The sequence below is a fragment of the Nesoenas mayeri genome (genome assembly GCF_963082525.1).
Source record: "Nesoenas mayeri genome assembly, chromosome: 3".
Classification (NCBI taxonomy): Eukaryota; Metazoa; Chordata; class Aves; order Columbiformes; family Columbidae; genus Nesoenas; species Nesoenas mayeri.
Window position 1 is genome coordinate 45,733,206 of NC_137544.1, and position 14,848 is coordinate 45,748,053.

The 14,848-nt window shown below is 43.3% G+C and overlaps 1 protein-coding gene across 2 annotated transcripts in view; it reads left to right on the forward strand.

The window, feature by feature from the left end:
- Positions 1-10,093: 10,093 nt before the first annotated feature.
- Positions 10,094-14,848, forward strand: part of LIN28B (lin-28 homolog B) — a gene marked incomplete at both ends in the record, with an annotated part of 85,243 nt that continues 80,488 nt past the window's right edge. For both annotated transcript variants that reach the window (XM_080341938.1, XM_080341940.1), the window contains one exon: positions 10,094-10,127. In XM_080341938.1, the coding sequence (XP_080198064.1) occupies positions 10,094-10,127 (34 nt within the window). The remainder of the gene's footprint in view (positions 10,128-14,848) is intronic.

Genomic DNA, 14,848 nt, shown 5'->3' on the forward strand with positions numbered 1-14,848 from the left:
GCCCTCGAGCGAAGCCGGAGCTGCTACCGGTTCGGCTGTCAGCACCTGAGCCGCGGCACCCGCTCCGGGACGGGGGGCCGGGGATGGCGGCGCCGCCGCCGCTCCGCACGTCAAACACGAACGACGACAGCAGTGGTAGTAGAGGGAGGGTGAAGGGACGGAGCCTACCTCCGCCGCCGAGCGGGGTGCGGGGTGCAGCGCCCCGCCGAGAGCCGCCAGAGCGGCGGCGGCGGCCGGGGCCGAGGTAGCGGCCGGGCAACGGCCGCGGGGACGCTGCGGCAACCCGACGCCAGGGGGCGGCCCGCGCCCCGCCGGCGGATCGCGATAGCCGGTGCGCGAACCGCTGCGGGCAGCGGGGCGGGCGGAGACTGGCGCGGAGCGCCCGCGGCCCGGCGGAAGGGAAGGCCGAGGAGGAAAGTGGACGGACAGAGGCATGGGACGCGCCGGGCGGCGCGTCCGCCGTGAGGTGGCCAGGGAGCGGAGAACGGGTGTGTGGCGGTGCGCCCCGAAGGGCGCGGGGTTTGACCGGCCTGCGGTAACTGCCGCCGGTGCGGGCGGGGGCGAGGGGCCGGGGCGGGCGCCGCTGCCGGGTGTTACGCGCAGCGCCGTGTGCGCGGTGCGGGGGGTTTAAACGTGAGTGGTGGCGGGGCCGCCATTTTGAATGGTTCCTTGCCGCGCCGAAGGGAGAGCGGGGTCGCAGGCGGCCGCTGTCCGCCCTCGGTGGGGCTGCGGGGAGAGGGCCGGGGCGGTGTGGAGGTGCGGGGGTGCGTCTCCGCCGGCGGGGGTGCGTGCAGGAGGCGGAGCTGCCGGTGCCGACGGGACGCAGTGCGAGGGAGAACAAATAAAAGTGCTGAAGTGCCTGCAGAACGCCTCGTTTCTCCTTGTCTGGTTTCACGCTCGGGGGCAGAGGCGGTGGAGTCGGTTTGGCCGGTGAGGGTAGGCTGGGCGGGCCGGCCGGCTGCCGATGTGCCCGGAGGGACAATGGCATCTGGACCCGCTACGGGCTCGCCCGCCGCTGCCGGGGCTGTCTCGGTGGGCGTGTGTGAGCCTGAACGCCGGCGGCTTCGCTCGGCTGCAGCGATTAGCCTGTAAGGAATCGTTCGGCGCATCAGATAAACAGCTAGTAAATTTTTTAATAAATAACCAAACATCTCAACAGGAGCGCGTGTAAATATTTTGTCCGAACTATTAAAAAATATGAAACTGGCGCATCTAATTAAATCTGAAAGGTCTAGGTTAAGTTTACATCTCTTTTGATTTTTTTTTTTTTTTTGCTGTAACATAAGGCCATTATCTATTTTAATCTGATAAACATTAGCTAAAGAGATTTTATTCATTTACTTGTTTCTTACCACTTGTTAGCTCATTAGTGGTTGTCAGTAAATTATGTATGACATTCTTGCAGTGGTGGGATGAAATAGTAGTATATCAGTTTATTTGCAGAATTTATGCTTTTTCCCTACGTAACTGATCTTGCCTGTTGTTTTTAAATAGGCCATACACAGGGCTAGGTTTTTTTCCCCATCTAATAGCCTAAATTGGAATTTCACATCTTGCATGGAAACACTTAATAATTGCAAGTACAGAAGAAGTATCCTGTCATGAACAAGTCATTGGATACTAAGAAAATTATTATAGTTAAATTTGGTTGTAGTCCATTTAGATATAGTTGTTTATAGTTTTAGAGGTATCTGGATATAGTATTGTACTAGAACACAACAGTGCATGTTTACTCTTAGATTCATAGCTGTGTGCTTTGCTTTACAAAATCACAAGTCATTTATTTTTTAAAACACAAAAAAGCCTTAAAACTTCAGAGGAAACAATGCTGACAAGCTTCTTTGGAAAACTACTTACAAAATAGGCAGCTAAGCCCTAATTCTTTAAAGAATGATGATAGTTCTTACCCCCCCTTCTTCCAACCCTCTTCCCCCCCTCGGTATGGAGTAGTAAGAATCAATATTGAATTAAATTATAACCTTAATTATTAATACACCGGGAAGTCAAGTTTCCTTTGTTGAAGTGAAACAAATCATGTATGTAATGGCAAAAGTAGTGATTATTGCTGATGTTTGCCTTGTGTAATAGCTACAAAATGCAGCTGTAGTAAAAACTCTGCCAGTGTGTATGACAAAAATAGCTGTCTTCTACTGGTTTTAAGATACATTCTGTAACGGGCATGTGCTGCCATCTCAGTTTTATCAAAACTCCTCCTCCCCCCCCCAATCTGAAAATGTATTAGTTGGCATTTATTAAAAATTTCAGAAAAGGAAAAATAGTGATAAATAAATGAAGAAGGAAGCTCCGATCCCTTCCTCTCCTAGGCCTGAATGGTTGTTGTCTAAGCCATTGCTATGATGCAGTAGGTCACAAGCAGTGTTTAGATCGCATCCCCGCACGAAAATGAATTTTAAAGCCCAGGTGGTTGAAATATCTGTTCCTCCGCCTTTTCTTTTTTTGTATCTCCGTGGCAGTGTTTTGTTTGAGTCGCAGCTGAACCCCCTGACATGCAGCGCGGTCGCTGAGCGAACGGGCAAGGCTCCAAGTGACGCCCCGAGCAGGGCGCTGGGGCGGGAGGTGGTTTCCAAAGGCACCATTTTTCCCTTCAGCGCGGAGCTCGGCGGACCGGTGGGTCGTCGTGCGGCGCAAGGCGGCCCCGGTCCCCGAACGCACCGAGGGCCGGCCGGGAGCTGCCGGGGCGGCGGGGCCTCCTCCGGCCGCTGGCCGCGGTGCTGAACCCCGCCAGCCATGTTGGTGCCGGCTGGCGGCCGCCGCGACCGGCCCGGCCCGGCCCTGCCCGCGGCGAGTCAGGTGTCACGGGCACGGCGGCGGGCTCTGCCTTCGTGATTTTCTGTCCCGCGTGTTTTTGCATCGTTCACAAAGGGGTCATGGCAGGGAAATACTTTGGCCAAAAGCCTTTATGTAATACGCTGCATCACGTTGGTGTTGAGTACTGGTAGTAATATCAATGACAGAAATACTATAGCTCTTTCTTCTTAGCAAAGGCACCCAGCCCTTCCAGCAAGACTTCTGGTAGACACCTTGCGAAGCATAATGTTGCCTATATAAAATGGAAGTGCAGCTGAGACCAGCAACTAGATAGGGACTTGCTGTTTGCTATTTTTAACCACAGATTCAGTTTATGAAAGGATATTCTGAAAGCTGATATCAAAACAGCATGTCATCACTGAGAGTTAAATAACCATGCATAGTATGGGGAAGGGTCAAGAAAAAACAGGTATCCATTAGCAGCAATACGAACACAGACATGAGCTTTCTTTTTTTCCTCTTTTTCAGAAAAGACAATTACATTTGTAAAGAAAAGTGTGCAATCCAGAAGATTTTTTTTCTAAATTAACTTTAATACGCTGCAGCTTCTCTAGTACATTTAAAAAAAAAAAAAAAAAAGGGCAAGCTTTTTTTCACCACAGAGACAAATGTTCATTTTCTGTAATTGCACAGGGGGTGCTTCAAATGCAATCACATAATAAAAAGCAAATGTGCTACTTTGGTGTAAGGGCTAAAAAAGACAAAAACAATGTGATGTGTTTCGTGTGGAAGGATAATAATTTTTAAAATATACGGACTTTAACGTTCTGCTTCTAAAAATAGAATGAATTGATATGCAGGGTCTTCAAATTAAAGGTCAGAGGTGACAAACCGGGACAAAGGTCATGCAGCTCATTTTCAAGCAATCAGTTTCTAGTTTTTTCATGGTTGAACAAAAGCTTAATTATACAGAAAAGCAGGACTGTAATATTTAACTAGTCAATTTTAACAGAGAAATAGAGGTAGTTATGCACAATTCCCTCTTGAATGTGGCTGTAGTATGGAATTATTTCTGTCACTGTTACTCATATAAAAATAGGTCTGTCTAAACATTTAAATACATTTCTTAATTTAACATTTAATAATCAATAATCTGTATTTAGTATTTGTACTGGAGAACTGAGAGAACAGAGTGTAGTGTTTTGGTTTTTTTTTTCAGTGATCTTAGGAAAAAGAGATCTATCCTGATGATGCATACTGTGATTTCAATTAAGTTAAATTGCAGGTCCATGCATTTTGGTGTTCATGCACATACTTATTATTTCTAGCAAAGCACTTTCCTTTCCAAAAATCCTGCTTCCGGTCTGCAGCATTCTCTGTGTCACTGTGCAGTAATTACACATATCTAAAAAACTACTGTTTAACTAGTATGTGATTATCATTTTATTGTATGCAGTATAGTATTCTTTCATTAGTTAAGATTCATGGTTCTGAATAATTTGAAGGTATTGTATCAATGTTTATGATAATAACATCACATTTACACTAAACCATGTTTTCATAAACATTCTAAAGGTATTTAATAAATATGCTATAGGTAAGATTTGATATGTATTTAGACCATGTACATTATTGCCTACAAATTATACTGTTAAAATTTGTACACTCACTAGTATTTTTGTATTACATAGTAGGTTTTTGCTTTTCTTCCAGACACTGTGTCTCCTGTACCTACTTCAAATACTGATGTGTGCACTGATTTTAAAGATTTTAATATTTGATTTTAGAGTTTGTAAATTTTTAGTTGTATATCACTGATGTTCCTGTGTACTTTTTCCCTGGTTTGAATTTATGACCTATCTACACTAAAGTTTATTAAAAAAAAAAAAAAAAAAAAGACCATTGCATTACTTTATTTGTTGAGTTGTTTTAAACAGTGACTCAGTCAGAAGGTATGACATACGGGACTGCTGTCCACTCCAGTTAAAATGAGAAAAATGTCATACTTCCGGTACTAGCCATATGTCTAGGAAAGTGAATAAAGTGAATATTGGTGTTCAAAATACAGACACTCATCTCTTGTTTTACTTTTATAACCTTTGGTTTGATAGATTTTAATCCACAATATCCGTAGCAGTATTTGGTAAGTATGTTATGAAATACCAGTGATAAAAAGATGTCCATGTTTATTAACACTCTCAAGTAATAATTCAGTGACTAAAACAAAACAAAACAAAAAACCTGTGATTTTTAGGTAAATGGCATGTACAAATAAAAGAAAAATTCTGTGCAAAGGAAAGGGTATGTGAAAGATGTATAAATTCCATTAAAACAAGTATTAGATTAATGTAAAACATCTCAGAAAAGAGGTCTGAACAAATCATACTAAAGTTGCTCTAAAAACAAATAAAAATCTGTACAATATGTTTGTAAAAATAATACTTGTTGTAATGCCATCACTTTAGAGGGGATGATGCTGAAGTGTTAATTAGTTAGAGTATTTTTATAACCTAAACGAAAGTTGTGATTTATTCAATTTGTTTATAGAATAGACTTAATATTGGTTTAATAATGTTTTTACACTGAGGAAAAAGCATGTACAGTTCTGGATTAAAAATGTAACATCTCTACATTGAATGTAAACAATACCCATTCAATTCAGTGTGCTCAGGGAGAACGGAAAAAGACCCTTGTTTTTCTTTAAACTAAAAACTTAGATATCGAATTCACTTTGTTGCCATAATGGCTCTTTCTTAATTTCACCTTTAACATGTATTTTATCAGGGCTTCATTTGGCATTGTTTTGTTTGCAAACAGTTTTCAAGTGGGGAAATAAAGTCTTGTGATATATGTAGTTTTTCATAGAAATAACTACAAAATAAATCAGTGATCAATCTCTGAAAAATATGTTGATCTATTTGTGCTTTGAGAACTGTAGCTTTTAAAGTTCTTTTTAATTACAAAGTACTGATACTAACTAATTTAAAAATACAAAGGTGTATTTTGTCTGAAAACAAATGTTATAAGATCACAAGGCAGTTTTCTCATAGCTTCATTTGCTGTATAGCAAATTAATATTTGGCAGTTTCAATATGCCCAGTAAACTGGGAACAAAATTCCTTAAATATGAAGGAATTAGAAAAACAGTAGTGGTAGGTGATGTGTTATTTTTTAATTGTGTATTTTTAAAAGTTCATCTTTGCTCTTACAAAATATTGTTTGAAACATACTTATTTTACATTGCTTTTTATTAAATAATTATCATAGTTGCTTAATATATGTATATTCACATGCAGCCTGTATGAAATTACAGATTCTGCTAAAATGAAAACACTAAATTTGAGAATTGTATATACCTAATTTTGGTACTTAAAACAAAAATAGTGTTGCTCACCATGTTCCTTTTGTACATATGATTAAAGTTTTAACATTAAAAAATACTAAATAGTTTCAACACTAAAATAATTGTCAATATTAATACAATAATAGTGTTTCATTTTTAAGAGAAACTTCAATGCTATTTAAATAGGTGACAGGGTTTCATTTGCTCCAATTCTGATAAGGTGGTTTTATTACTCCTTTTGTATCATCCAAAAGAACCAGATTCTTAACAATGATAGAAGCACATTTTACTTTTCTCTGTTCCCATTGTAGTCAAATTACATTCTTACAAGTAGTTAGAAGGTGCGTATCTGGATGTTTGATCTTGAAAAATGTGTTCATCATCTTTTAAGAACTAAGGTCTGCATAGCCTCTTTTTGTATCTGACAGAAGCATATCTGGACTATTGCCAAGCTACTTTATTTACTTGAAACTGTAAGTGCCCTCCCTGAAATCAGTGAGAAAATCGAGTGAAGTTAGTAAAGAAACACTAAATATTAATTCGCTAGTTGTTCAAGTAACTTTCTTGAATCCACATTTTTTAAAATGTTTTGGCATCTTACATGCACTTTTATCCTACTAGAAAAAATATTTTAAGAAGAAAAGCGTGGAAGAAAATTATGGCTAGGCTAAGAATAAAATAGTGAGAGCTTTCAAATTATTATTCCCCCCCATGATTACGTAAGGACATTGACACCTGAACATACATTTTCAGGAAAAAATATTTTTTCTTATTTATGCATTTGAGGCTAACTATATTTTACTGAATAAAAGGAAAAGAGAGTTAAAACAATGAAAAAATCTCAGGATTAAATCCATTAAGGAACTCATGTACATATTCTTAAACCAAGGTAGTTCTGAGTATAAGACAACAGTCATTTGTGATGTTTGAAATCAAAATACTGTGTGCATAGTGCTTCTAGCTAGCTATCAAGAACTGTAAAAAATAAAGTGTTATTTTTACCGACTGGTTTAGAAGATAGACGGCAAAGTGCTAATTACAAAATGTGTTTCGTAGGTTAATAGATCTGACCAGTGTGTGTGTGTATATGTTTTAAAAGGTGATGTTTCATGCTCTTTCTATGCTTGGGCTCTGTATAGGGAGTTTTAAAATTTTGTATATACTTGGCAGCATTCGTCCATTTAAACCTACACTCCTGATGACTTAACTAAAAGGGCTCCTTTAACATTGGAGTGTTTTCTCCTCTTCCTTTGCATCACTATCATACTTTGTTGTAAAATAAAGTATTGGTGGGTTTTCTTCTGTAGTTCTTTTGCACTCTGATCATAGAGTATCTAGCATTTTTTAAAAAAAATACTGCTGGCTTTACTCTGTGGAAAAAAAAATGAGTTCCCTGGCTACAAGTGGCTCTGAAAGAAACAGGTTTAACATCTGAATTTTTATTTTCAACTTATTTTTGGAGGGGAGCATGCAACTTATTTATAAGAGGTAACTATGTACTTCTGCTTTACCTTTATCCATGGAAATTATGTTTCTGAATCTTTTGGCAGCGAACTTGCTCAAGCTAATGAATTCAAAACAATGCTTATCAAAGATATTTTGTTTCAATTTTAGATACTATTATTTTCCACTGACTAGTAGGTTGTCAAAATAAACTATGTAAACTATTAAGTAAGCTGAATTATACAATGTGCTACCTGTACTGAAAGGTGGATTACCTTTGCTGAATGTCTGTCAGTGTGTCTTTAACTGATACTACAGATACTGTATTTCCTACCCTGCAATAACTCCTTATGGTGTTCTGTTGCATTATTTTTTATGCTGTTAGAATATCCTTGCACTTGCTGTGAATGCATAGTTAAGGATTGCTTTCAAAGCAAGTAACTTCTCTAAAAATATCTTGCTGTCTTGTATGTAGTTCCTAAACAGCTTTATTTGGTTATTTGAACTTATAAAGTTAATGCAAATGCCTCAATAGTTTCAGAACTAAAATGCCTTTTTTTTTTCTGGTTTTGTACAGGAGGCATAGGGGGTTTTACCATGAGCCATTTCAGAGTCCAAGACTGCTTCCATTTAAGTCATGGACTGATTTCTTATGGCTTTTAGTAGGATGCAGTAAAACACATGCCAATTAGTTTGTCATTTAAATTATCTAGTTTCATGAGTTCATAGAATTGGAATGCTCAGGCTTGTCTACACTAATGTGCCCTGTGCCAAGTTTTGTGTATCATATTGGGAAGCCATTTATAAGAACATTATAAAAAGTTACATCTCCTTTTTTTACTTAATGACCTGATATGTTTATGTGACACTCTAAAATATCTAATGTTCACAAATGTGTTATGAAACAGTGATACTGGAAGCAAGAATAACTTGAGCTTGTGCTGTTTTCTGCTACAGCTTATAAGAACTGTACTTTTCCCCTTTGAGTCCCAACACCCCAAATATTTGAGTCCCCAAATACTTGTTTTTAATCCCTTCATAAACTGAAGCAGACTGCATGTCAAAGCCGAGAACGGATCCTTTACTCTATGCTTGCATATTTCATTATGTTGCATAAATAATGCAAGTAAATCTGAAAGACACAAAAGCCGCATAGCCACAGGTTGGCAGAACAAAGAAGCAGACACAAGAGATTAAGCTTCAATGCCTGAAGGTGTAAAAGTAGAGTTAGGTTTAATATGAGGCAAAAGTCCACATAGTTCCAGTGGAAAACTTAATTACTACAAAAGAAGAGGAACTGAATCAGCTTGCCAGTGTCATTGCATTGAAAAGAAAGATTATACCATCCCCTTTTCAGTTCCTGGTGTTGGAAAGGACAAGGGGTAGCTGACTGTAGGGGAAAAGAAGTTAGAAAAATTCCCCGTTGTCTTTGGTGATTTTTTTTTTTCTGGTTTTGCTCAGTCCTAGTGGAATATCCCATCTTTTTTAGTAAGAGAGCAGGATAACTATCAGGATGTGCCCTTAAATTGGAAAAAGACAAATCTCGCATTTCTCTAAAAGATACGAGAATTTGGCTTATACCTAAACAGGAGGATAGTGCAATTCCATGTTTCTTTTGCATGGGTCTTAGATAAAATAGATTATTCAAAAGACAGTAGAGGGTGACAAGAGGACAGGCTTATAGCAGGTGAGTTTGTGCGTGTTCCTGTGCGTCTTTCATTTACTAAACAAAGTGGACAGACAAAGTAACACACTTACTCCAGAACCAAGGTCTTTTCCTTCATGCTTCCTACCATCTACAGTACTTGTTTCCTGAATTAGATTTTAATTGTCATTATACAAAATTAGCCAAGCCTTGCTCAACTAGATCAAAAGTACATCTATCATGTAGTTTCAATCAAGTCACACATCTGCATTTTTATGACTAATTGGTTTTGTTCAGATTGAGACCTAGAATTTAATACTGTTACATATTACGCTCTGCAGTGTTATAACTGACATAATTGAAAGCATTTTTCTATTCCATCGCGTTAAGATTTTTACCATGAAAGACTCCTGAAGGATTATTTTCTTTTTTTAAAATCATACAGAAGGTCTGACTGATTGTTTCATTTGTACAATTTAAGTGTAGTAAAGACAACTTACTAGCTCTTAGGTTACCTATTGCAATTAAATATTGATAAAGGAAACAAACACCTTCCAATATCCTGCAAATCTGTGTCTTTTCCCTCTTGTCATCAACTGCATAGCTTTCCTAAGAGACCAATGAAAGGGGCAATGCTTTTACGGACACTTAAAAAAAAAAAAAAGGCAGCGGCTGATTTTTATCTTATGCATTGGTTACCTTATTGTGGTTCTGATGAGCTAGGTAAGTCTCAAACAGTAAGTTTACAGGTCACTTCACAGAGTCAATGCCCTGACATTTTATGGCCTTCTAATGAGCCGTTAAACTGGAGAAGAGGTAATTAAATATGGTACTCTGGTAAAATGTGCACAGTACTGACTCCAGCTCTCTGATTTTAGGTTCCTCAGAAGACGATGAGGTCGTTCAAGAAGGTCTCCTCAGGCTCAGGTCAGTCTTCTCTATAGCGTCTTACATGGCTGACTTAGTATCTGTGAAACTGAGGTCCTGCAGCACCTCTGTCCCTATGACTCAGATGAATTTGATTCTTGAGGGGGAAATCACTAATTTTGTGCACAAGCTTTGGAATTATTGCGTCATGTTGTTTGAGTGTTCTGCTTCTGTAAGAAAAATAAACAATTACATAAGGAAAGTTTATTTACAGTCAGATACCTGTTGTAAACCGTATGAGCCCACATGTCCATGCTTTTGAATGCCACCACACCGTGCGTACCGATGGCCGTGCACATCTCAGTCCCCGACTACAATTGTAACTCCTCGAGTTACTTTCATGCCGCTGTCACGTTTCAGTGCCGGCCGGGCGTTACCGCCACGGAGCCCCTTCCGATCGCGACGCCGCTTCTCCCAAGCGCAGCCCAACCCGGCAGCGCTGCCCGCCCGTCCCGGCTTTCCCGGCCGGCCGTGGGGTGCGGTCCCCAACAGGCCCTGCCGCGCATGCGCACGGCGGCGGGCCAGGGGTCGGTGCTCCCCCGCGGAGAGGCGCTGCGTGCCCGAGGGAGGAAGACCGAGCCCGCCGCCCCGAAACTCCCGTGTCCTGTGCAACGGGGAGCGCTCGGTGCGGCGGTAAATAGCCCGGAGCTGGCGCTGGCAGGGGTCAGGCTTTACCTGTGTGCTGGGGCGGAGGGAGCTGCCTGTGTCACAGCCGGACTGGCTCAGGCTGCCGTGCGGCGCGCGAGAACGCTTAGGCGCTTGCCCAGCGGGAAGGATGTGCGCCCCTGGGACGCGGCACCGAGACCGGGCGCGGACAGGGGCTGGAACGAGAGCACCTGAGGCGCGGAGCCGCCCGCTCTTCGTCCTCCGCTTGCACGGCGGGAGTGAAGTGGTGAAACCGGGGCGCTGGCCGCCGGCACGGTTACTTGGGGCCGCTGCCTCTACAAGGGCTGGTCATCCCTGCGGGGTGTGAAGCCCGTCGGACAGTCTCCCACGACGACTGGCTAGAGTCTCCTTAAATCCGCCGGGGAAGCGGTCGCTATTGGTTCCAAATCCACAGCTGAGAGACTGTTAATGTACTTGAGACCACATCCTGCAGCAGAGCTGTCCGAGTGGGTGCCTCCCGCACCCTCCTGTCCTCGGATCACGCGCGGGATTAAGAGATTTCTAGTATTTTATAAAGCTTGTCGCAAACCGCTGGCGCTGCCGGCAGAGGTCCACAGAACGGGGCGGGGGGAGGGGGGGGCGGACCGCGCCGGGAGGCTCTGCGGCACCGGCAGTCGCCGCTTTTCACTTCAGCGCAAAACGTCAGTAAAACGCATGTTTGAATCCACGCTCCGGCCGTCAATTAAAATAGCGGCGCCTGCAAACCGTGGCGTGACTCCTCCGGCGAGGGCCGCCCCGTCTGCGTGAAGAAGACAGAGCCGGACTCCGGGAAGCTGTGCGCGCCCGCGGGGTGAGGGCGGATGGCACCTACCGCAGGCGTAAGGGCTGAGGGGCGCTGAGGCAGCTGCTGGAGGGGCTCCCAAAATCGTGCTCCAGTTGCAATCGGTGGGCGGGGTGTGGGGGAGAGAGGCGCCCACTGCGCCTGAGAACGGGATTTCCCGAAAAAAGGCGTCCCAAACGGGCGCGGTGCGACGGCACTGTTATAAACCGGGTTACTTCATACCCCGCAGATGCACGTCGAGGATAATCCCGTCCCTCATCTTCCCCAGCCAGGGAAAGCACACAACTGGCTGGCAGCGGGGCTCGCTCAACTCGTACTTAAAGTTAATATCCCCAAAGATGGTTTGTTAAAAAAAAAAATAAAAATAATAATAATAATAATCCCAAAGGCATAACACAGAGAGTAATGAGAGCTGGGCGGTGGCTGGGGACGACCAACTCTGCTCTCCGAAATTTGCAGGAAGGCATGTCGCCACATTCCCCGGTGGAAAGAAACCGCATTTTCTGGAAACGTTCAACATAAACCAAAGCAAGTTGCGGGAACGGACCCACCGCCGCGGCCGTCGGGTGTGCGAGCCCTCACAGCCTGTGGACGCCCGGCTTCTCGCTCGGGGGGCGACTAGCGAGTGGAAAGGGCCCCTCTCTCTCTCTACCTACCCCGCCCCCACTCCCCCGAGCGACACGGCCGCTGGCGAAAGGAAAGTCCGCCGGGCCGGTGGCAACCCCCGCCCTCGACCGGGGCGCTTCACGGCGGCGGAAAGGAAAGGCGGTTTTGGCGCCCAAACTGTAGGTGAGAGGATTTTGGCGGGAAGAGCTCAGCACCAGCAGAGACCCCCAGGCCAGGGGTCTCTGCCCTGAGGAAGCGACCGGAAAGCCTCCCCGCTTCCGCGTTAGGAAAAGTCGGTTTCGCTTAAACCCGTGTAGGAAACACGACGGGTGTCTTATTCGGTCATCAGCGGGAGAGGCGCGCGTGGGCCGGCGCTGTCGTGCGTGGGGCAGCCGCGGTTCAAAGCGACCAGCCCCATCAAGTGACGATGAAGGGGGGTAGGAGTTCTCCGGCGCCGTTCCTGCTTTTTCTGCCTGCTTGTCGGCGAGAAATGCTGCCTGTGCTTTGAAATGGGAAGTCGCGGCAGCACCCCGAGCTCTGCTTTCAAGTGTAAAGCACGCGTTTTGTTTCAAATGCACGCCGGGCGGTCACTTGTTTGGCCTTTTTTTTTTTTCTGTTTTGTTTTGGTCTTTGGCGGGGGGGGTGAGAGGGGAATAGACGACACCAGAATTAGGACTTTAGAAGTTCTAGGAAGGTGACAAATTGGAAATGCAACACCACTGGTTTTGGTTACATAGTTTCAAGCGAACTCTTACTGTGCATGTAGAAAAATAATGATCGAGCATCCTATAATTGTCTTTACCATAATTAGCATATAAATCGCGAAATTTAAGGATATAATTTTTTAAAAATATCTAAATTATTACCATTAAACCGATTTTTCCGTGAACTGGCTTGTTCTGTAAGGCTTTTCCCCGCTTTATCTTCTATCCCCTTTGGCTCCCGCCTTTCCCCGATGCTTTGCGAATGAATTTTGGAAGGGTGTTAGTGGGTTGGTTCTTTTTTTTTTTTTGTCTTCCTCCCGGAGAGTTCCCAGCTGGCAACAGCTCTCTACCTTCCACAAAACTTGAAAGGCTGATGTCCCTTGCAGGAAATGAATGAGTCGATAACATCTGACACCAGTGACCAGTCCAGTGACCCCAACCTTAATTCCACTAATACTGGAGGCCTGAAAAATCTCAGTAAAGACCCTTTGCAGATATCCCCCTGCCCCCTTCTTACAAAATCTACATTTATTTTTCAATGTAAGAAATACCTCGCAACATATGTATTTACATATATTTATTTACCTGTTTTTGTAGTCATTCATTTATTAATCGAAGAACATATTATACTGAATTTGCTTTCAACTGAAATTTGCTAACAAGACAATTTTCCATTTAATGAACTCAATCAACTCATTTGCATCCGTTTAACCAATATTCTAGCCTCTAAGGAATTTTCATACCAAATGTCGGTAGAATAAGTCAATCTGAAAAAAATAACGACCTTTAAAACGGTATTAAACAGAATACTTTCGATCTTTTTGAAGGGAGGGGCAGAGAGTACTCATGTTTTATAAATGTGCCATTCTGCTACAATAAATGTAGTCTTGGGCACTTCAAGTAAATGGCGTAAGCATTTTTTCTTCCGGTAACTTTAATTTCTTGTTCATAGCTGGGGCTTCAAGTGTGTTAAAATCTCGTACATTTATAATATATTAGCTATTGTCCTGGTCATAAGATCCAACCATATAAAATTACTGGTGATTTAATATTGTAAAATAATCGCTATCGTAAAGGGGAAAGGGAGGTTACGAGCAAAAAGAAGTGGTCTGTTGCACGAATGCGTAAGGCAGGTCAGTGTAGGAAGTCGACCTCCACTGTTGAAATAACCTATAGGAAATTTACGGTTGAAGACTGCAAAGGAATTTCAGGATTTAAAGCTGCTTCTGCTCCACTTGCCAAGCTGCTTGTATTTGTACACTTTCGCCCACCCTCGCTTCTTTCTAGCGAACGATCAAACCGAGCACCTTGGTATTTCACACAGAAACGAGGCGCTCGCAGGGGAATTTACGCTTTCCTGAAAGGCAACAAAAAGAGTAAACAGGCCCATCGGAGCAAAGGCGTCCCCCTTAATTGGGCAGACTGATCGACGCCACTTCCAAAACAACAGCAAGTGCTTTGCAAATGCGTAAACCCCTTGTATTCAGGTCTTGCACGGGTCGGTTTGTGGCTTTGGCTTTTGTTTGTGTGTGTCCTTAGGATAAGAGAGGATGCCGGGGGGTGAGGGGGAGAGGAGGAGGAGGAAGGGGGTTTAATAAGAAAGTAATTGAGCCCAGGTTTTAACAAGATATAGTCAACGTTTAAAGGTTATACAATACTGGATGTAAAGTGAGGCTATATCTGAGTAGGTGGTGGTGAGGACAGAAGAGGCAAAAGCTGATGAGTTCATACCTTCAGCTGTGCCTTTCCACTGGAGGTAGGACAGATGGAACATAAAACGGAATATCACCTAATTAGGGTAATTTTTTACGTTTCAAAAAAATATTTTTTAATCAAACGTTTGACCGTAAGTGCAGCAATAGCAGGGGCTTGCGAGCACGTTGGTTTGTGTACCTGCGAGAGCCGAAGGGGAGTGCGTTTGTAAGGGGGTGCATTCAGGCTGGTACCAAGCCCGTTAAACAGAA